The sequence below is a fragment of the Tachypleus tridentatus genome, chromosome 10 (assembly GCF_004210375.1).
Source record: "Tachypleus tridentatus isolate NWPU-2018 chromosome 10, ASM421037v1, whole genome shotgun sequence".
Taxonomy (NCBI): Eukaryota; Metazoa; Arthropoda; class Merostomata; order Xiphosura; family Limulidae; genus Tachypleus; species Tachypleus tridentatus.
In genome coordinates, this window is record NC_134834.1 from 165,214,932 (window position 1) to 165,238,563 (window position 23,632).

At 35.4% G+C, this 23,632-nt stretch overlaps 2 protein-coding genes across 6 annotated transcripts in view; one reads left to right on the forward strand and one right to left on the reverse strand.

Moving 5' to 3' along the window:
• LOC143230846 (influenza virus NS1A-binding protein homolog) overlaps nt 1–8,454 on the reverse strand; it is a 47,300-nt gene extending 38,846 nt beyond the window's left edge. Inside the window, exon 1 of the mRNA XM_076465092.1 lies at nt 8,168–8,454. The gene's annotated coding sequence lies outside the window, so the exon portion shown is untranslated. The remainder of the gene's footprint in view (nt 1–8,167) is intronic.
• LOC143230845 (THAP domain-containing protein 2-like) lies at nt 1,024–19,265 on the forward strand. Of its 5 annotated transcripts, none has more exons than XM_076465089.1 (2): nt 1,024–4,828; nt 17,889–19,245. In XM_076465089.1, exons 1-2 carry the CDS (start codon nt 4,672–4,674, stop codon nt 17,918–17,920), a joined length of 189 nt encoding a protein of 62 aa, XP_076321204.1. In that variant the 5' UTR covers nt 1,024–4,671; the 3' UTR covers nt 17,921–19,245. The 5 variants fall into 5 exon arrangements, 3 of the variants coding, with proteins under 3 accessions (XP_076321204.1, XP_076321206.1, XP_076321203.1); XM_076465091.1 differs by having other exon boundaries at nt 1,024–5,688; nt 17,889–19,244; XR_013016645.1 differs by lacking the exon at nt 1,024–4,828 and adding an exon at nt 13,221–13,752 and having other exon boundaries at nt 17,889–19,265.
• The last annotated feature ends 4,367 nt before the right edge of the window (nt 19,266–23,632 follow it).

Genomic DNA, 23,632 nt, shown 5'->3' on the forward strand with positions numbered 1-23,632 from the left:
TTACTACCAAAAAGGTTTGTATTATGCACTTTGACATTTTCCTAAACATGTGCCAAATACTGTCTTACCGTAAAACCACGTGATAATATTTTCCTCTAGCCAACCACAATATTATGTTACTTTATTTATATCACGTATACAAAAATTAGTTTTTAAACTGCGAACTAGAAAATTCAAAATTCCGCAACAATAAAGCACACGTAAATTTGTAGTGGAGATAAACTTAACTGAATGTGTAGGAACGATAATAATATGGTTTTGAATGAACTGCACATGCGTATTTTAAACCGATATAAGCCTAGAAAGCTCTTGGAAATTTTACCAAATGCAGTGCTAATTTTGTTAAAGGAAAGTACACGCGGGTTAAGTATTTTTTTATGTAAATATTTTGCAAAAAATAAAACTAGAGTTAAAATCGAAGCCAGTCGTTACGTGATGTTGACAGAGAACAACATTGTGTCCTATTGTAACATATTCACTGAGTTCAAAAGTTTGACGATTTTGAAAAGCCAATACACAACCCCTGACTCCTCGGACGAAGATATTTCTAACGATATGAGATTTGTAGCGTTAGATGGAGAAATTCTTGAGAAACGCTCCGGACAGACAAAAATGCAAGAGAATATATGGATAAGCAAGTACGTTATAGGTTCATTTTCTGTTCTACATTTAACCCTAACTCTATGAGAATACCTGACTGGTATTTAACTGAAATCATTATTCTTTTCGATTACAATAACTTTAAGCAACACAAGTAAAAACACAATAACTGTGATCTATAACAAAGATGATAGATAACACATCAATGTGGGAAACTCGAGGAAGTATAAAATACTATACTTTTACACAGAACGTAGGCCGACCATGTGGTTGCAATTTGGAGCTAGCGAGCCTGGTTTGAATTCGTGCGATGCCACAAAATATTTCCCGCACTCTTAGCTATGAACGAGTTTTCTAATACTGATAATAACTCCCTTAGCGTAGGTGGTGGGTGGTAAGATGTTGTAGTAGCTATCTAAGAAATAGAAAATACAAATAAAACAGGTAGTACTGACTAAATGAACGTTTATCTATAAATACGTGGAACGAGAACAAGAGATAAAAATATTATTTTGGTTTATAATATTATTGTGATTTTCTTGTTTCATAGAATACCGGTATATATCATAGGTAATCGAACTAAACTACTTCTAATTAACGTACCAATAGGTCTAATTTTCAGAATGTTCAAGGCTTTTAAAACTTTTGGCTATTTGTTTCAGGTACGTTTTAGAGTGACTGAAAGGTTGGCTTACCAATGGAACTGTATCCTAGTGATACAATATAACCAAAAATATATAAGCAAGGCTGTTTTCATTTCCAACTGTAAACTGGAGCTTAAATAAATACCCCAAAAACTGAAGATATAAATTTGTGGGCTCAAATACGATACACACATTAAAATCTGAGAATCAACTTCAAAATTTAGTCAGTTATAAAGTAATTGTAATTATAACTATCTCGATCAATGTATGTTAAACACGTTGAGACAAAGAATGTTAGGCCATCACCACAAACTGGAATGTTACAAATCCACTAATATATATAACATTCGTGCTTATAATATTAGAAATATGCCATCATATACATATAACATTGTGTGTATTTTCTATATACTGACTGACTCTTCATAGATTTTGAGTGAGGCCATACAACATCGTAAGTAAAAAATAAATACAGAGTGGCCCGTAAGTCCCTACCCATCCATATATCTTATGTATCCAGTGTATCTGTATGCTGTCCATCATTCTCTCTGCATAATATTATGCGACGCCATGTTCTGTGAGACATTTTCCTTAACATAGCAAGGGTTATTGTTCCAGATGCCGCTGTAACAGCTGCTTTCAACTCATCATCAGTATAACATAATAACATATGGATGGGTAGGGATTTACGAGCCACCCTGGAGAAAACCTCACAACTCGCTGAGATCGCGAAACCGGTCGCAATAAGTAATCCAATTATACAAATCTGGTGATTACGCATATTTCAATTGTTCGAGATTTGACAACTAACATACATGCAGGCAAATTTAACCTTGGAAATTTGACTTTTGAGCCCATATATAAATGCAGATGTTGATTCCAGTACACGATTTATCTTTGAGCTATTGGTATACATGTAGCATTTTATATCAATGATATTAGTCATAGACCTCACTGTTGCAAGTGCCTTTCAAAATATGTTCATTTGTATTGACACTGTAGTATTATAATCAGCTTTTCTTTAACAAACGCTACGTAATTTTCACGCTGCGTCTAAATTCTTTTGGTTCTGGTACATTTTATGTTCTATCCTTAAACTATTCTATGGTATTTATTTTCCATCATCCCAATATTCAAAAATAATATTCTTTTTCACGTTATCATTAAGACCTTATTCTATGCACGTTATGTTTAGTTTTTACAACAAAGTAGGCCCGGCATGGCCAAGCGCGTTAAGGCGTGCGACTCGTAATCTGAGGGTCGCGGGTTCGCATCCGCGTCGCGCCAAACATGCTCGCCCTCCCAGCCGTGGGGGCGTTATAATGTTACAGTCAATCCCCCTATTCGTTGGTAACAGAGTAGCCCAAGAGTCGGCGGTGGGTGGTGATGACTAGCTGCCTTCCCTCTAGTCTTACACTGCTAAATTAGGGACGGCAAGCACAGATAGCCCTCGAGTAGCTTTGTGCGAAATTCCAAAACAAACAATACAACAAAGTAAACACGCGAATTATCAATAGCTGTTAAGAGTACTGTTCTTTTATTATAATTCTTGTATGAATAAATTGATTTTCATTGCTTGTATTTGTTTGCTTGTTGTTGTTTTTTTAATTTCGTGCAAAGCTACACGAGGACTGTCTGCGCTAGCCGTCCCTAATTTAGCAGTGTAAGACTAGAGGGAAGGCAGTTAGTCATCACCACCCACCGCCAACTCTTGGGCTACTCTTTTACCGACGAATAGTGGGAATGACTGCACATTATAACGCCCCCACGGCTGAAAAAGTGAGCATGCTTGGTGTGATGAGGATTCAAACCCGCGACCCTCGGATTACAACTCGAGTGCCTTAACTGCCGGGCCCCTGTACAAAGGAGTTGATTTGTTTCACATTATTCAAAGTTATTTGTAACACAGGCCTACAACAAGTTAGAGCTGTATACAAATGGTCGAGCAAATGGTATACAACGTTAAAGCAGGAAATAAACTTAGTGAGAAATTGCAGTCATCAGTGATGATGGTGTGTTGCTGGTAGCTTCATGTACTACTGTACAACAACTTATCATCATTGATTTTTGGTATGTGTATGTATTTTCTTATAGCAAAGTCGCATCGAACTATCTGCTGAGTCCACCGAGGGGAATCGAACCCATGATTTTGGCATTGTAAATCCGTAGACTTATCGCTGTATCAGCAGGAATCCTGATGTTTGGAAAAGAACTAAGTGTTATTGAACTTTCTGTACTTTCAACCAGATACCAGTCACTCAGAAGAGTGTTACATAAGATATTAAGAGAAAGTTTCGTTAAACTAATGATTTAATGCATGGCTTTACCCGAGAGAGACATAAAACAGTTAGTTGTAAAATAAAAAAAAATTGTTATGACGCCAATAGTGATGAGCTCGGATTTCATTGAGGTGATATGTCTGTAGAATATCAAATGCGAGAAAGAACAAATTCCAAAGTTAAGCACGTGGTGGGAGAGGCGATATTATGTGCTATAAAGGATCAATGACATGGCGTATGGAATCCAGAAGAACAGATGATCCAAGTCAAAGGTTGTCTTTAGAAGTACGCCAGTAAGAGAAAAGGCAATTACGTAATACGAGAGAAGAACTTGTCTGTGGAAATTCAACCAACAGAGAAGCTAGGAGTTCCTGTTAACATTCCTTCCAGAGATTCATCAAGGTTGGAGCTACCAGTGGATTCATGTGAACGTCAATCCAGCTTGAGGACAACCAATAACAACAAGGAAGCATCCCATTTATATAATATTGGGTTTGAAAGAGAAAACATCCAAAAAATGTGAAAAATAGAAAACTTAGTGTAGTCTTACTTTGCATCAGGATTGTTCAGGAAACTTCACATTCCATGAAAGGGCAGAACTACAAGCTATATTTTTTATGTTCTAATTCAAATATTTGCTAGAGGGTTTACACACATATACCTACATACAGGTAATCATGCATGTTTACAAATACACTCATAGAGTACTTTGCAGAAGTGTTAGAACAAGAGAATATTTTTACATTCTTTCCATTTTATCTGGCTAACTTTCCATGCCAGTAGAGAATGTAAATTTCAACACTTCACCGATCCCTGTTGACAACTGAATGAGCCAGGGTTGAGAATACTTACAATTCTCATATACTTGTACCAAGAACATGTCATAAGGGTTCTACACGAATGAATATAGTGATCACATTTAGGATCTGATTTTCTATTATAGTTAAGACTTTGTATTTGAAGTAATTTTCTCTATACTTAAGACACTGTATGGCATCCCATGCAGTATGTTAACTATATAGAAAGAAGCTTACAAGGAGCTGTCACATGGGACCGGTATATGCTAGAAGAAGCCAATTTACTAGCACTACACAAATAAACGTTGATAAAAACAGTGTTTCACACTATATATATTACGTTTTCTTGTCATGCCCCGTCCCAAAAAGCGTAGAGCATTGTCAGTAAAGCAAAGAGTTCTCATAAAAGGCTTACGTTATGCTGGTTCGACTCTCCGACAAATTATTGCAGACTTCAAAAGCTCCCCAAACACTGTCAAGCACACCCTAGATCGTGAAACCGAGACAGGTAAATTTGAAAATAGGAAAGTAAGAATTTGGTTTAGTTTGTTTTGAATATCGCGCAAAGCTACACGAAGGACATCTGAGCTAGTCGTCCCTAATTTAGCATTGTAAAACTAGAGGGAAGACAGCTTGTCATCACCACCCACTGCCAACTCTTGGGCTACTCTTTTACCAATGAATAGTCGGATTGACCGTCACATTATAACGCCCCAACAGCTGAAATGGCGAGCATGTTTGGTGTGATGGGGATTCGAACCTGCGACCCTCGGATTACGAGACGAACACCTTAACACACTTGGCCATGCCGGGCCTCATTGTTTCTGAAAAGATAAAACAATTACTGTCCATTAAACCATCTGGCCATGCCGGGCCGGATAGTAAGAATCAGAACACCTAAACTCGATGATACTGATGTTAAGTATCTTCGTTTATATGAAGCCTTTGGGACAGAAGGAACAATACCATTGAGTTTAGTATCAGTTTAGCTTCCATTGTACTACACTCAGGGCTTTTGGAGAAAACGACCACTCAGATCCTTTAAAGGTTACCAGATAAAAATAACAGTTTAAATCAAGAAGGCTGCAAATCATTTGAAACTAAAAGCCTAACATTTATGATTAAGATATCTTTGGAATACAGTGTTGTTGTTTTTTTCTCGTGTGTCTACTGTTGATTTCAAACGCGAGTGTGAATGCTATCTTTCGTCACCTACACGAGACTGTCCAGAAAGCCTTTTCTTCAGTACCAGAACCTGTCAGCTGGATTGAAGTATTTAAAACAAAAATGTATCAGAAACGTTGATGTACAAGGAACTTAGTTACGATTTAAATGGTGAAGGCTGAGGAAGTACTGAAAATCAATAAGGTTAGGAATTTTTTATCATTTGTAGTTTGAAATCACATAAAACGCTACTTTTACAAACATCGTATCTGATACAAAATCCGTATTTGCTAAGTTAAGATGAATAATAAAAACCTGCAATATAATGTGTTTACTGTCACAAATATTAGGAAAATTGATAATTATATACAAGGTCGTCGCTTTGGCACTTGTATTTTCGTGTCCGAAAGTATTTTACAGTACCCCGAATCTAACTTACGTAAGCCATATATGGAATGCCTATTCTTATGCGTTATTTTCAAATACCCATTGTAATTTTGAACAATTCACCAGTATTTATTTATATGTGCTATTGCAAATAAAACAACGTAATTTACTTTCTAGATCACTAGCGCTGTAAACGAGAAATGATTTTAATAAACTTCTGAAACGATGCTATGAAACACAAAAAATGTTCCAAATGCAAACAAATTATTTACATTATACGTGTCTCGTTTTAACAATGCTTATTTAGAGAGAGATAAAGTAATTTCGTTTTAATAGACTTGTAAAAGGAAGGAAATCTTCAAATAATGCATGTCCTTGTTTTCCAGACCAGACAACAGTGATAACACTAATGTTTTGACATTTGGATAGTACACCATTATACGTCTGATAACAAACTACCAATCTTGCAGGGCAAAATTAAAAAAGTTTAATTACAAGAATCTCGGCTACTTTACGTAAGCCTGTCGGCATTTTGAAAAATTAGTCTTAAATAAAAAAAATTGATTAGAAATAAATCAGAAATAAAAAAAAAGTTAAAACGCGTCAACATCATCAATGTATACTTAACACTGGTGAAACCCCATTGTATTTAAAGTATTCTTTTCTATCCCATTTTCAACTGTTTTGTATTCCTTATTTACTAGCAATATTTATGGGATATCTTCAGAAGTTCAACTTTCTCTTTGTAATTCAAATATAAGTTGATGGAATAAGTTTTTGAAAGCAAAAAAAATAAAAAATTGTTACGGTCAGACTCAGAAGTCTGTTGCTATTACCCACTTAAGTAAATACTAAAATAACGAACATTATATTACACAGTAAAAGAGATTTACTTGTCAACTTCAAAACTGAGTTATGTATGAATATACAGTAATATTATTGTCGGCACCATCTATGCGTTAATTGTTTAACAAAGGAAAACTGTCTCAGATTTGCCTACAACATCGAATAATAAGTATTGTTACTTCCTCTTTGAAACTAGAATGAAATAATGGGTATTTTTATTACGCGGAAGTACTTCCAAAAACGGTGTTCAAGAAACAAAATAAGTAGATGACACAAAAAAACTACACTAAAGCTCCCTCTTTATTACATTAAAACCAATCAATAAATACCATTAAAAAGGCACATTCCAGGAGTGCAACTTTAAAAGAAATAGATTACACTTTTTCTCAATGACGTTTGCAATTCATTAAATTATAAAGACTAAGGCACACTGTTTAAACCAAAAATAAAATTACAAACAAAAAAATAAATACTGATGGACCTTTACTACATGTACATTCACTTTCATTAAACGCCCATTCAATTAACATTGTCCCAAAATCGCTCGTTTCCATGAAAATAATTTCCTCATTATGATCAAAGACGTAAGATTTACCTTCCAATTAATTACCAATCAGTTATTAATACTTCAGTTTCTTGGCAAAATAAATGTATTTACACTATTACATAAATTTCCATAAAAAGTTGAAGTGGTAATAAAATTTATAGTATTTTTCCTTCTAAACGTCAAGTCATTAATTGAAACTGTTTCAAAACTAATTTCTATATTTTAATTAGCTAATATCTATTCACATATAAACACTAAAATTATTATAGATAACCTGTCATAATTTTTCAGTAATTCAGGTATATTTTTAAAACATTAGCCTGAAATTCCCACGTTATTCGTTTTAATAATAATAATAATAACTACTCATTTTTCTATTTTACAAATAAATTTATGTCGTTCCTGGATTTCAAACGATCAGTTCAGGCCATGTCTTATTAGATATACACAGGTCTTAACGTGCTGAATTTTCTCTTAAAATACACGATACATTTTTCAATAACATGTGATATGACTGTGTTACTGCCGATATTATAGACATTGTTTCAACCTAATCGAATAAATAAGTTAATAAATAAACAAAACAATCAAGCGTGAGCGACAATATTAATTGCCTTTTGTTCTTTACTTTGGCATTTTGTATGTCAGAATAACTCACGTAAGTTATACACTTTCTCTTCTTTGTAGTTCATTTTTTAATTGATTTCTTCCAAATTCTATAACAGATAAAATTCTAACACCATTAGTATTAATGCCGGCACACAGTAGTATTGCGTAATTTCATTTCTGTCCAGCTTATTGTATTGATCGTCACTGACAGAATAAATATTGCACTTGTATGCTGATCACGTGCCTAAAATCAATAGTTCAAGTGCTCAGGGCGAAGAGTTAAAAGGAACTTACCTGAAACTGTTGTAACACACAACTTGGGTTTATAAAGAATATTTTATACGTTGAAAATTTGGGAAAGTAAATAACCGTATACGAACCTGACGAGACACTTTTGCACATTTGTTGTTTACCGGCAAGCGCTGTGCTGAATCTAACATAGGTGTGCTCGTTTCCTTAATTCTGATTTGCCAGTGTAAACCAATTACAATGAAGAATAACATCTGACGGCACGACGCTAACCATAGCAACAGTTATACCATTAGAAACTGAGGGGTGTTTAGTATTCTTAAGAGGTACAATTTTCACACTCCCTGATAAAAAACAACAACTTCTTAACAGAACATTACAATAAATTACAAGAAGATACAAATTGCATAATCTATCTACATTTTTCAGTAATTCAGGCATATTTTTAAAAGACAAGACCAACATTCGAATAATGTATTTCAAATATTGTGTGGTGTATCCTTTAATATTGTTTTTTAACTGTTTATATCAGCACGTGATACGACAACTTCTATATTTGTGTTGTTGTTGTTTTCAAACATTTTAATAGAACTTCCTGGAGATCAACCAATACAAAATCAACATCGTGGGTTAAACCAATGTTGCAATGTATAAAAATTATGTATAATTCGTCGGTCTGAAAGCGAATCATTTAGCTGAAATTGTAAACATTTACGTCAATTTCTCCGGTTGAATATCTTTATAGTGAGCATGTTTATTTCAAGTCATATGTTCATACTATTTCACAACACTTTCGACATTATTTTCCTAGAATTTCCGGTGTGGTCCATCAGCTTTATGAACACATTTCTCCAAACCGTTTATGCACATAACTGTTTGTGGGCCTATTTGTTTGTTGTTTTCATCAAGTGTTGAAACACGTAAAAAATGTCAAACTGTTTAATATCAGGTGGACTTACGTGAAGAGTACACAAAGTCGATAGTTTGAGAGTTATAGATGTATTAAACAAACATCAAATGAAGACAGTTAATGTTGACTTTACAATATTACAATGACAAGAACATTTATAAGACTGCTTCATTACACTTCTTACAATAACATATTATAATAATGTATGATTATACGATTGAAGTTTGGAAGAAATACAAATGTTATCGTAACTCAGAATTTACAAGTTTAATATTAAACTACAGAAATACGCACGTTATACATTCAGGTAACACATCAATCAACTTTGTAATGTATTGAACTTTTAATGTTGTAGATTTCCTTGAAAGGTGATACAGAGTAATATTTAGGTATTACTCAATTTTGATACGTTACTTGCAAGACGGGCCTGGCATGGCCTAGCGCGTTAAGGCGTGCGCTTCGTAATCTGAGGGTCGCGGGTTCGCGCCCGAGTCGCGCCAAACATGCTCCCAGCCGTGGGGGCGTTATAATGTGACGGTCAATCCCACTATTCGTTGGTAAAAGAGTGGCCCCAGAGTTGGCGGTGAGTGGTGATGACTAGCTGCCTTCCCTCTAGTCTTACACTGCTAAATTAGGGACGGCTAGCACAGATAGCCCTCGAGTAGCTTTGTGCGAAATTCCAAACAAACCGTGCAAGATGTGTAATTACTTTAAGTACTACAGACACAAACTTCGATAGTTTTTGCTGTTACAAACAGAACTTCTTCTTAAAACAATGAAAACTTTAGGCACAAACACAAAATTCCTGGTAGATAATGAAATATTGTAAGATTTCATCGTTTTAATATATTGACATGGGCAAGGAGGAGCAAGTGGAGAATTCCCCCAGAAAAATGAATAGTGTTTTTCTTATAGTAAAGCCACATCGGGCAATCTGCTGTGTCTATCAAGGGGAATCGAACCCGTAATTTTAGCGTCGTAAATCTGTAGATTTACCGCTGTCCCATCAGGGGACCCGAAAAATGATAAACTCAATTCTTTCTTCATTCTTTCAGCGTATATATACACGAACGTTTTATTCACTTTACAATTTCCCACTGATTTGCCCATGCCCTTGAAATATTTCTGCAGATGCCCGCGATATCGCTACATAGGAAACAGTTTTAGTTTTGTGTACACGTTTGCCTGGTGCAAATGCCTTGCACCTCGTTAGAAGCCCGCGTTGATCTTAAGATCAAGAGCAGATATTTATATAAAGTGTAAGGTGTGTGCCACTAGTTAAGTTTTCTGGTAAAACGTAGTGAAATATATTCTAGCAGCGCAAAGACTGTTCATTGAAGTGTATGCATGGTTTGGTTTGTTTTGATTGTTTGTTTGTTTTGAATTTCGCGCAAAGCTACACGAGGGCTATCTGCGCTAGTCGTCCCTAATTTAGCAATGTAAGACTAGAGGGAAGGCAGCTAGTCATCACCACTCACCCTCAACTCTTGGGATACTCTTTAACCAACGAACAGTGGAATCGACCGTCACATTATAACGCCCCCATGGCTGAAAGGACGGGCATGTTTGTTGTGAGAGATATTCGAACCCGCGACCCTCGGATTACGACTCGAGTGCCTTAACCACTTGGCCATGCCGGGCCATGTATGCGTGACAGTGGAGTGTAATGCAATTGAAGAGATATGTGTTGTAATACTGGACTCCCCCTCATTTTCTTTTTTCTTTTTGCTGAAAGACGCTTGATTATAATGACCAGAAAGGAACGAAAATGTATTACTGGAATAGATGACCATCTTATCTCTCTCTCTCGTTCTGGTACTCCTGGAAGGAAACGCATTTTCTCCAATAATTAGCTTATAACATCACCAAAAATGTGATTTTGTAATTAAGCACAAAGCTACACAGTGAGCTATCTGTTCTCTACCCACCACGGGTATCGAAACCCAGTTTCTATCGTTATAAGTTTGCAGACAGACCACTCAGCCACTGGGAGGGTCATCAAAAAGGACGAAGAAGTATTGTTGGCACAAGTGAACATCTTTTATAGATACACAATGAAGTAGAATGTAACAATTCACCAATAATTAGCTTACAACACATTTAATACAAATAAAATACCTCTAACAAACTCTTCTTTTTTTTGCGGACTAGAAATGACAGTTTCGGTGGTCGGTCGTGGTATATAGATCACCCACTGGGGCCCGACATGGCCAGGTGGGTTAAGGCGTGCGACTCGTAATCTGAGGGGCGCGGGTTCGCATCCTCATCGCACCAAACATGCTCGTCTTTTCAGCCGTGAGGGCGTTATAATGTGACGGTCAATCCCACTATTCGTTAGTAAAAGAGTAGCCCAAGAGTTGGCGGTGGGTGGTGATGACTAGCTGCCTTCCCTCTAGTCTTACACTGCTAAATTAGGGACGGATAGCGCAGATAGCCCTCGAGTAGCTTTGAGCGAAATTCAAAAAATAAACAAACAAACAATCACCCACTGGTGATCATGGTTTCACAGTAACGTTTGCTAGAGAGTAGTGCTATTTTAAAGATGTGTGATAGTCTCGTATTTTGTACAAACTGCTGAGAGTGTATGATGTTGCTGTTTGTAGCAAGGCAAACTGTTTGAACTGGAGTTTCCATGACCTCTCTTTGGATTGTCCACATGGTTCCCCAAATTGATTCATATTTCTTTGTTTTACGATGTCATTAAGTACAAATGATTTCCCTTTCTTGGAAATTCTAAATTTCTGATCTGAACACACCTTTACGATCTGAGTTTAGGAAGTAGTTTTCTCGAAAGGAAAGAGCTGTAACACTCTCTTCTCAACGCCGACCAGTTTTAAGTGGTATCAAATTACCCACGCAACGATAATCAATGGAAAATCTAGTTACAATACATTCCATTCCACTAAGATTTTATACCGGTTATAGTTGTAACGTGATTTGCAGAGCCAAAGTTGTTTTAATATAACGCACTTAGTATGATGTTGTGTAAAATTGTACTATGGTTATTTTTTTATATACAGTAATGACACGAGAACAGCGAATTTTATAAACATTTTAGGTACATATAATACTTCTCGGAAAAAACTAACTTCTAGAAATCCGTTTTCCTTTATTACTTGAATTATTAGTTTTCCGATTTCATATAACACACTTACAGCTTCAAATTGTAGACCGCAATATTTTTTGCGACAACAGGTCAAGAGGCCAGGAATGATCAGATGGTTAAGACACTCGACTTGTAATCCGAGGGTTAAAATCCCCGTCACACCAAACATGCTCGCCCCTTCAGCCCTGGGTCATTATAATGTGGCGGTCAATCACACTATTCGTTGGTAAAAGAGTATCCCAAGAATTGGCAGTGGGTGGTGATGACTAGCTACTTTCCCTCTAGCTTTACACTGCTAAATTAGGGACGACTAGCGCAGATACCCCTCGTGTAGCTTTGCGCGAAATTAAAAAACAACAACAACCAATAGGTCAAGAATCATGCACCATCAGATGCACAGTTCATAATGTTAACCACTGGGCTACTCCTTACGTCTGAAAACAACCAATAGGTCAAGAACCATGCATCATCAGATACGCAGTCCATAATGTTAACCACTGGGCCACTCCTGACCAGTGAACGTCTGAAATGCAGTTTAATTATTTTTTACTGTCAAAATTAGCAACATTCCTGTATTCGAAACTTAGTATAATCATAATTAGATTTTATGCACATTTTCTTAATTCCTTATTATAAATATATTTAAAAATTGTTTGTTTTTATCAGTGAGTAGTATTAAAAACATGGATTGTAAGATATTTTACTCCAAATCTAGAACTTTTACGATGTGGTATTTCCGTTCCTTTATGTTTTAATTTAGCATGTGAACAAATAGACATCTTGTTTCCATTATTTTTTCTTTTTCTATGAGTACAAAAATATTTACCAAGTTATCAAGAATATTAAAGGTGAATTTTCAACAAATTTAATAATTGCCTTAGAAACTGTACTTTGGTTAGGTATAATTCCTGTGTGGTTACCATATTTTTAAACACTTTAGTTTTTGAGTAAAAAATGAAACAAAATATGCGGATCTTCGAACTCAAGTTCCTCTCGGTCGTTCGACTGTTTCCGTGACGTTTTACAACTGTGACGTAATAGTTGCCAAACACGCTTCGTTGTGCACCGACCATTGTGTTCCCTTCAGTGCTGGTGTTTTATGTAAATCTGTCGGTGCTTTTATCGGATTGCATACTTTGTGAGACTATTTTTTGTTTTGATATCGCTACTTTATGTTTGTTTTATGATAACATGGTTTACTGCGTTGCTTACGGTTGTAAAAACAGTTCGGCATCGGGCAAAAGCTTCTTTTTGTTTCCGTACAAGGAGAAGGAACCGGCAAGGTGGCGACAGTGGGTGCGGATGGTCAATAGGAAGAACTGGACTCCTTCACCCCATGAAAAGCTTTGTCAAGATCACTTTGAACGCTCATGTTTTGTGTCGGATCCCACTGTTTTGGATTCCGTGGGTTTCAAGTAGGATCATAGTTTTGGATAAACAGTATATTTAATTGAAGATTAAACTCAAATATACTATTTTAGGTTTAACTGCATCTTGAAAAATACACACTCGTGACTTGGCTCCTTATCACCAAAGGGACCATTCAAGTCAACAAAATATGATGCATCCAAGACATCGATATTCAAGCAATTTCCATCAAAGCCTCGAATCTGGGTAATGCACTCTTCACCGTTTAATCGGTTTGACACCTTGTCGTATGAGCGACAACAAACGCACTATCTCCTGGTTGGCATATGCTCCATAAACTACACATACACCTACACCTTTAAGCAATTAACTGCTTAAGAAAGAGTTAGATGTTTTTTGTATTATGCTGTACGTTATTTTATATCAACGTTATACGTGTGAGTAAATGAGATTAATTGAACTTAAAAGAAAATGAATGATATTATTGTATTCGAACTTGATTTTGAGTTTTAATGCTTTGTTTTTAATTTGTGAAATATTACTGTGTGTGTCTGTGACAAACACTTGGCACCCCGCTAGTACAGCGGTAAGTCTACGAATTTACAACGCTAAAATCACGGGTTAGATTCCCCTCGGTAGACTCAGCAGATAGTCCGAGTTGGCTTTGCTGTAATAAAACATGCACAAATACTTGGTTCTTTAGAATTGCAAAGATATTCTCCTATTGAGATGACAAAAGTGAGGGTCGTGAGTTCCAATCCTCATCCCACCAAACATACTCGCCCTTTCGGCTGTGGGGGGCGTTATAATGTGACGGTCAATCCAATTATTCGTTTGTTAAAGAGTAGCCTAAGAGTTAGCGATGAGTGGCAATGACTAGCTGCCTGCCCTCTAGCCTTACACTACTAAATTAGGGACAGCTAGTGCAGATAGCCCTCTAGTAGCATTGTGGGAAATTGAAAACTCAGCAAACGTGTGTCAGCAGTGTCTTGTTAGGTTGTAACTCTTACATTGAGAAATACGGTTCATAAAAATGAGAAACGTAATTCTATTTTTTATTCATTCAGCATAGCTATTAGATTTTTTTTATTCAATTCACTATTTCACATTATTTTGCCTCGCCTTGGGAAAATTCCTGAGGACGCCTATGCCCATAAAGTAACACTTTTTGATTCTTACAAGGGACGTGGGGGAAAAGTAAGAGACATTTATTTCATAAGATGCCTAATAAATGTAAATTTGACGTGCGGCACAATGGCTTATCTGTGCTGTATTCAACGGTATTGTCAAAACCCGATTTGTTTTAGTTATACGCTCCAAAGATCACCGCCGAGTCGCCACGAGGAGTGTGGGTGGGGGGCACAAATAGAAGTGTTGCATCATAATATGCAATATGATGAGTTTATTTCATTGTAAGTATTTACAGGTTTAAACCAGCTAAACATTTTGCCTTTGTGTAAGGTTACATCTTTTGTAATAGCTGTTTACTTTACTTGTATAATGTTTGCAACTTGTTCTTATCTTATGACTGTCTTAGGTTACCATGTTCGGAATCGTTACCAGAACTTGTGACAATCGATTCCTTAACAAGATAAAATGAGTTTTAATCGTGTACTGAATTTCGCCAACTAATTTTAAGAACATTGCGTTAAACGAAAAGATATGAGAAACTTGCGTGACAGAACCATATTACTCTATGGTACGGTCTTTCACATTCTACGTCTTCAAGTGAAATTGTGGCATAATTATTATAATTATCATTAGTTTTAAACAAGTTTTGTAGGATTCTAACCCATTCTGACTGAAAATGTTATATATTTAAGATGCTTTATAGAGTATCAGCTTTTTCTTATATTATTTAATGGAAGACTTTCACAATGATAAAGTTCTGTTTGAAAACTGAAATCATTAGGAAAATGATAAAATCGTTACATATATATATATAATATGTGTTCCCGGGTTTCTATATATGGTTTTAAATGACATTTTGAGAATATTTAGCTCATATATCAAAATCTCTCTTTACTAACGCGGATGAACTAAAATTCTTTAGAAATTACAAGTTTAGCCCTAAAATCTTTGTTTAGTTCAATCAACAAAATTAAAATACAATTTTGTTATTTTTTTTACTGAGTAAGTTCTAAGATTATTGTAGTTTTCAGATAAAAAAGTCTATAGTCCAGTCTCTTAGCGTGTTTTTACTGATTAGATGTATTTTTGGGTAGAAACAAGTTTAATTATAATATTTCAACTCTTGTTTTATCTATACACTTATTTACACTATACACTTATTTACTTTAAGTATTTAAAAAAACGTGAAAGATTATTGTCTCTTAAATTCTGTTTTGGCTCGTGATCCAAGGATTGCGGGTTCGAATCCCTGTCACACAAATATGCTCGCCCTTTCAGCCGTAGGGGCATTATAATGTGACGGTCAATCCCACTATTCGTTGGTAAAAGAGTAGCCCAAGAGTTAGCGGTGGGTGGTGATAACTAGCTGCCTTACCTCTAGCCTTGCACTGCTGAATTAGGGACGGCTAGCGCAGACTTTATTGACTTTAGAGATTTTAAATGCTGTAAATATATGAGAGAACATCATCTTTGTAATTAAGTTTTTAAGAAAGCGAGAAATAGGGAGTATATGTAGTGAAACAAATCTAGCCAATTGTAAAACTGAAATAAAGATAAGATTGTTGAAAAAGAAAGCGCTTTTTATTTGTGTTATGGTCTTGCTCAACATAGAGGAAACAACATAACTGATAATAATGTGTAATTCATTTGTCTGTATGAAGTGAGTGGATAATAGGTTTTGTTTTAATTCACATGACAGTGTGTAAACTCCAGTTAATTTTTTTTTGTTAATTTACTTTGTACCAAGCTATCTAATTATAATTTAGTATAATCAGTTTGATAACCCGGAAACTTCAAATAGTACAAAGTTTGTTTTGGTTTGTTTTTTAATTTTGCGCAAAGTTACACAAGGGCTATATGCGCTAGCCGTCCCTAATTTAGCAGCGTAAGACTAGAGGGGATGCAGCTAGTCATCACCACCCACCGCCAACTCTTGGGATACTCTTTTACCAACGAATAGTGAGTTTGACCCTCACATTATAACCCCACCACGGCTGAAATGGCGAGCATGTTTGGTGTGACGGGGATTTGAACCCGTGACCCTTAAATTACAAGTCGAGTGTCTTAACCACGTGGCCACATCGGGCCATAGTACAAAGTTTCACGTAAGAATGGTGGTTAAAGATCTGGTAATGAGAGCAATGGCGTTCTCGAAGGTTAAAAGGCTGAAATTACGACTGACGTATTAAGCCGTATATATATATATATATAGGTATCTAGTACATTGTGAACATTATAATAACAGTAATCAAGTTTTCAATGTTAGTTACCTTTCAACATTAAAACTACTTCAACAAGAGTCAAAACGATAAAGCATTGCTTTAACTCATGACATCCAATGTTTTTGAAACACTATAAAAATATTTATTACATATATTGCTTTTGTAACATATTTTTGTTTTTGTATACATTTTGGTGCATTGAAATAGTAATACATTTAAATAGATAATGGACCAAACCCTCATAGAATATTGAAAAAAAATCCTTTTATTACTTTCACATGAATATATACATGTTTTAATATAAAACTCAATTGCTTTTTTCTGGTCATATGATAATGAAAACGGGCCCGGCATGGCCAAACTTGTTAAGGCGTTTGACTTGTAATCCGAGGGTCGCGGGTTCGAATCCCGGTCGCACCAAACATGCTCGCCCTCCTAGCTGCGGGGGCGTTATAATGTAACGGTCAATCCCACTATTCGTTGGTAAAAGAGTAGCCCAAGAGTTGGCGGTGGATGGTGATGACTAGCTGCCTTCCCTCTAGTCTTACACTGCTAAATTAGGGACGGCTAGCGCAGATAGCCCTCGAGTATCTTTGCGCGAAATTAAAAAAAAACAAACTGATCATATGATAATAAAAACGGTATACAAATGTGGCGCTCTTTAATCGTTTCTATAGTTACGTGTATCGTTGAAGGCTATTGAAATTTCGTGCTACCATATCATCATACCGGAAACTGCAAAATATATCAATTTAAAAAGGGAGAGGGTGGTAAGTTACTGAGTGCAAAAAGTGGTATTAACTATTTTATGTGTTTATTGGTTGTTTGTATATTTAGTCATTTACTTTTAGTAAATTTAGTCATTTATTTCTGGATAAATAGAGAAATAATATTAAATATTTAAAAATAATTAAGATTAATGAATAAATACACAAATATCAACAATTCCACCATTACTAATGTTTAAGAACTTATTTCATAAAAATATTTCATTACCATTTGTATACGTTTTTTTTTGTGTGTCCATAGGTTGGTCAACGGTACTTTTACGTCATGTTTGACACTGTGGTCATTACTCCCATTCACATTTTGGGAACAAATTTGGCACTTCTAATCAAGTTACATTTAGCAGGTGCCTTAACGGAGATTTTGTTTTGGAGGGCATGGACTTCCTGAAGTTGTATAGAAGAAACTGTGGATAATGGATGAGGGTGATTGATACCCTGGGACCTCTGTGAATCATGAAAGAGCCTTTGAGTGTCACACTGAATTGCGGGTACTTTATGTTAGTGAAGAAACAATACTGTCAAATACTTTTCCCGATAGTAAGATTGAAAAATGCTATCGATACCAATATGAGCCTCTACTGAAGAACCATTTTATTAAAGTATCTAAACAATATATTAAGTTGGAGCACCATTCGTGGCGACAACGTCCTGGACCTGACTTGATACAGACTACGTATGACTTCAGAATGTGTTCGATTGTAGATCAAGGAGTACTGTCTGTATTCGAATCACTTGTGTCAATAAATAGTTTTTGAAGCGAATATGTCTTCTAAACACCCGTAAAAGCTATTTAGTCGATTGAAATTAATTGATTTTGCTTGCCATGACAGATGGTTGAAATTATTGTTATATGCGTGTAAGGTAAAAACATTATTTAACATACAGTCTGTATACGTTTCTAGAAAGGTATTTAGCTACGTGGAGAGAAATGTGAAATTGTTTGAAGATTGATATGGTCAGCATAAAACGTTTAGATACATTCTAGTTGTAATTCGTTTTAAAGCCGTAAAAGATCCTAACCTCTTCTGCGAGAACTTCTTCACATCTTATTTATCAGCTTGTGTTTTAGAAACAACGTAAACATAGTCAGTTGCCTTGTGGAGTCATCAAATCACATCACACGTTTACAGTCATCGTCCACTGAATACACTCTCCTACATGTAGCATCACTGAAGCCGTATTTTTTATTCGCTCCTAACATATTTCATTTTGGCCATTTGTGGGTACCGTGAGAAATTTTTGTAACATCATTCCTACATAAACTTACATCGTAACAACTGTTAAACTAGGATACGATTTAACGTATGTTGCAATTCCAAAACCTACCCAATTATCTTTCTATCAAAATGTCACCAGCGGATGCTAGCCACAGTTTTCTCAGTTTCAGACATATTTCTTTCATTTCTCCCCGGTGATAGACCCCAATAACAGATATATTTTAACAGCAGGTTAAGTAACGATCAGGATACTTCTGATTAAGATATGCACATTTTGAAAACTGGGGAAATTCTTGCTCATATCCATCATTTGCAGGATAGTTGGGACATAGTTACATCTCTGCAATTACATTAACAAGGAATCATGCTATTTTCTTTGAGCAAATAAATATAATATTCAACAAATGTGTTTTCTGGGTGTCCTAATAAAATGACCAGTTAGTGTATATAATGAAGTTTATATGTTTTAATGTTAATGTGATCAGATAATATAGTGAGATAAAATTGGTCCTGAGTGTAATTAATGAGAATATATATAATATTAAAGAAAACATTATAATGAAATTACATTATTAGCAACAGAAAAAATAATAAGTTTAAGTGATATTAACCCATACCTATATTCGACTTTCATAATATTAATTACTTACTCGTTCGTTGTAAACGTAATCAATATCAGGGCAAAACTAAAGGTGATCTATACATGGATATAAATTCGCGTATAAAAATTGCATATATCTAAATTGTCAGGATTTGCTGCGATTGGATGGGTCTCCCACTAGTACAGTAAGTGAGTCTACGGACTTCCAACGCAAAAATGGGTGGTTCGATTTCCCTTAGCAGACACAGCAGATAGCCCAATGTAGCTTTGCTATAAGAAAAACACACATACTCGTTTGAATGGATAAAAAATTTTAACAAACCAAATTTATGAGTAAGAAGAGGAATAGAGAATAAGAAATTGCAAAGAATCATCTTAAAAGAAAACTACAAAATGTCACGAGTTAATTTTTATTGAATTTACGAATCTAACTTGCAATTTTGCATGAACGTAAAGCTTCTTCTGAAGCCTCGCTAGGCTCATATGCAGTGCTTTTACGTTATAGCTTTGATGGGACCACTGAAATGGCTTTCACTTTTTAGCACAGTAGATGTTTTCTTTAGTATTTTATAACTGCTCTCATATGTTCTGTATTATCTGATATCAATATAAAGGCAAAGTACTTTAAGTTATTTCCTCTCATAGGCAAGTAATGAGGAAATCCTATTTTAGGTTATTTCTTTCTTACTTATTGTGTGAGGTATAAAAACACGTTTAATAATAATAGTTATGAAACATTGTGGGAATTGTATTACACTCGGCTCGGCATGGCCAGGTGGTTGAGGCGCTCGATTCCTAATCTGAGGGTCGCGGGTTCGAATCCCCGTCACACCAACATTGCTCGCCCTTTCAGCCGTGGGAGCGTTATAATGTGACGGTCAATCCCACTGTTCGTTGGTAAAAGAGTAGCCAAATAGTTGACGGTTGGTGTTGATGACTAGTTGCTTTCCCTTCAGTCTGACACTACTAAATTAGGGACGGCTAGCGCAGATAACTCTCGAGTAGCTTTGCGCGAAATTAAAAAAACAAACCAAGTATTATGCTAACTGATTTTACAGTGTCTATCCTAATCTGTAGTTCTCCGATGCCACAACGGCAAGCTTAAAGGTTTGTAACGACAATTAAAAGAACACACTCAGAGCTGCTAACCTTTTATTCTAACGGCCAGGTGTTGATCGGGGGTTCGAATTTCGGTCTGCGGATCTAATGGTCTCGGTTTCAAACGCAATGCTGTTTCTAGCTAAGAGCATGCTATAAAGACGCTGATCAATCTGGTTGCAAGGTTCAAAAACTGCAAATAGTCCATGTGGCGTTTGTGCTTCTGGTTGACTTCCTACTGTTGTTGTTTTAAATTAAGCACAAAGCTACACATTGGGATATCTGTGCTCAGCCCATCACGGGTGTCGAAACCCGGATTTTAGCGTTATAAGTCCACAGACATACTGGGGGCTGACTTCCAACGTTTTGGTCAAAAGTTCGAAATAAGGAACTGCTATATTTGAAAACTAGCGATCTTTCAACCTGGCTATTTAGCTCACGTGTGCAGAAATTTCCATTCAGATTGAAATTAGTATATATATATTTTTGTTTTAGACGACTCACTCTCGTACTTTCTGAAATGTTTGAATTATTTTCATAAACATTTTTTTAAAGTTTTGGTTTCACATTGTTGGAGTAGAAAAATGTTTGATTTTCAAAATGGAACTCATTTCGCCAAAATTCTCAATATTTAAACCTTGATTTGCTGTAAAAAGTTTGATTGTCATCGATTTTGCTATACTCCTCAAGAAAAAAAACCGTTAATACAAGGGATTCAAAACAAGAAATTTCCATAATATATTGTGGCTTTTCTGTTTTAGGTTACTCCATCTTTACTTTGTTTTTATTCTGATTAAAAGAAATTTGATTTTTTTAGCTTTTGAAGAGGTATAATAATTTTCCTCAGAGTTGTTGTTTTGAATGAAGCACAAAGTTACACAATGGACTATCTGTGCTCAAATCCGGTTTTTAACGTTGTAAGTCCACAAACATACCGTTGAGCCACTGGGGTCTTCCTCAAAGATCTAAAGAATTAATTTTTGAGTTTTTCAAAGAATAAATTTAAAAAAAATCAAACTTAATTTTGCTTTATGTTGCACAGTTTTTACGTATTTAACAGTCCTACGAAAAGACGTTTCTAGTCCTGATTTCTCCAAGCCCGTTCCCCTGGCTGTGGTTTCGCTAGATAGTAGATAGGGACAGTGGGAATCTCGTTAATCTATTCATTAATGGATTAAAATGGCAATTTCATTTAAATACAAAATTATTAGCCTAATATTAATAACCTTTCAAGTTGCTCTGGGGCCTATTAGGCCCCACTTTTCGTAGGAGTGTTAAAATTAAATTATATTATCATAAATATGCCATAGTTATATTTTAAAGTTTTTTTGAAAGTTTGTAAAACATATTTATTTTCATATTATTGGAAAAGAAAGATGCACTTGATGCAAGCTTTTCGAAATAGAACTCATTTCACCACAATTCATAATATTTAAGCCATCATTGTTTGTGATAATTCCGGTTGTTTTTTATTTTACTTTTCTCCTCAACAAGGCCCCCCGCTAGTACAGGGGTATGTCTCCGGATTTACAACGCTAAAATCAGGGGTTCGATTCCCCTCGGTGGGCTGAGCAGATAGCCCGATGTGGCTTTGCTATAAGAAAAACACTCAACCACATTCTCCTCGACAACAGAAAATTAATTCAAGGGCTTCTGAAAGGGGGAATTTTCATTCAGTGATTCCTAACTGAAGAAAGTTAATGGGGCTATTTTCCAAATTTAGCGCACATTTTAATTCTTCGTTTATTCTAGTTAAAAGAAATGCCTTAATACCTTAATTAGTAATTTCGAAAAAAGTAATTTTATTGAAAAAAGCCAGAAAGTATGTATCTTAAAACAAACTTAATTAGGAAATTTCCGCTTATCTTATACGAAAAGGTTGACGTATTTCTACTTACGTTCAAAATCTGCACATTATTCGTCACGACGAGTTCAAATAATCTTAATGATGTTTCTAGATTTATCTATTTAGTCTAAAAGTTACTTATTTGGAAGATCAGTTCTACCGGTAGTGGTACCAGGATATTTTCGTTGGGGAATGGGTGGTTGAGGTAAACTGTGAAGGGACTTCCCAAAATGCCATCAATATGAAGTATAGATGGTAAATTATAATAATGTAAATACAAAGGTACATTTCAGAAAGCTGTGCTATTTTGAACTGCGTTTTCAATACAGTTTTCATTGGAAACTCATACTCTGATTAATAATTCGTTATTACAAATTAGAAATAATCTGTTTATAAAAATATGCATATATGTAAAAGAGGATACTCACCTAAATTCCACCCAAGGTAATACATAATAATAAAGAATATCAAGATTAGCTTAGATTGAACATTTAATATACCAATAAGAGTAAAGCTACAAATCAAAAGAAATATAACATAAAGACCTAGTTTACATAGCAGAAACCATTATCCCATGTGAAGTTAATACACTTTGAGGAAAAGTAAAGTCGATTGTGTTTTCCATATTTTATGAATATATGTAAGTAACAATGTTGGGGGGCTCAAGCCTACCCAAGCACCCCCCCCCCTTGGTGCCGCAAAACGGGGAACCCTCTATTGCAAATCTTCATGCACACAGGATAAAAATTTCGCGAAATTGGGGATTGCACATTGCTCAATAAAAAGGTTTTTCCAATATCATACATATAAGGAAATATTAATAACAGCGCAGTTCTTTTATTCGTTGGTAAAAAAGTAGCCCAGGAGTTGGCGATGGGTGGTGAGGACTAGCTGCCTTCCCTCTAGTCTTACACTGCTAAATTACGGACGGCTAGCGCAGATAGCCCTCGAGTAGCTTTGTGCGAAATTCCCAAACAAACAAACAAACTTCTATCCAGCATAATAGCAAAATTAAATTTGTGAAATATACAAAAGAAATTCTTGATTCAAAATTTTAAATGAAAATTCTTTATTTTGGCTCCATTTCATTAGTTTTCTTTTCTCTAGGAGTAAAATCGTAAATCGTCAGAATTTTCATAACAACTATATGTTTAATTAGGAATTTTGGTAAAAAGTGTTTCATTTTGAGAAGGCTACGTCATGTGTATCTTTTTGCTCTAATA

Bases quoted from the DNA above. Each gene is read 5' to 3' on its own strand.
- LOC143230845 (XM_076465088.1), top strand. From the start codon at position 13,330: ATGGTTTACTGCGTTGCTTACGGTTGTAAAAACAGTTCGGCATCGGGC. The intron at 13,554-17,888 runs GTAGGATCATAG...GTGTGTCCATAG, and splicing joins TTGGATTCCGTGGGTTTCAA to GTTGGTCAACGGTACTTTTA.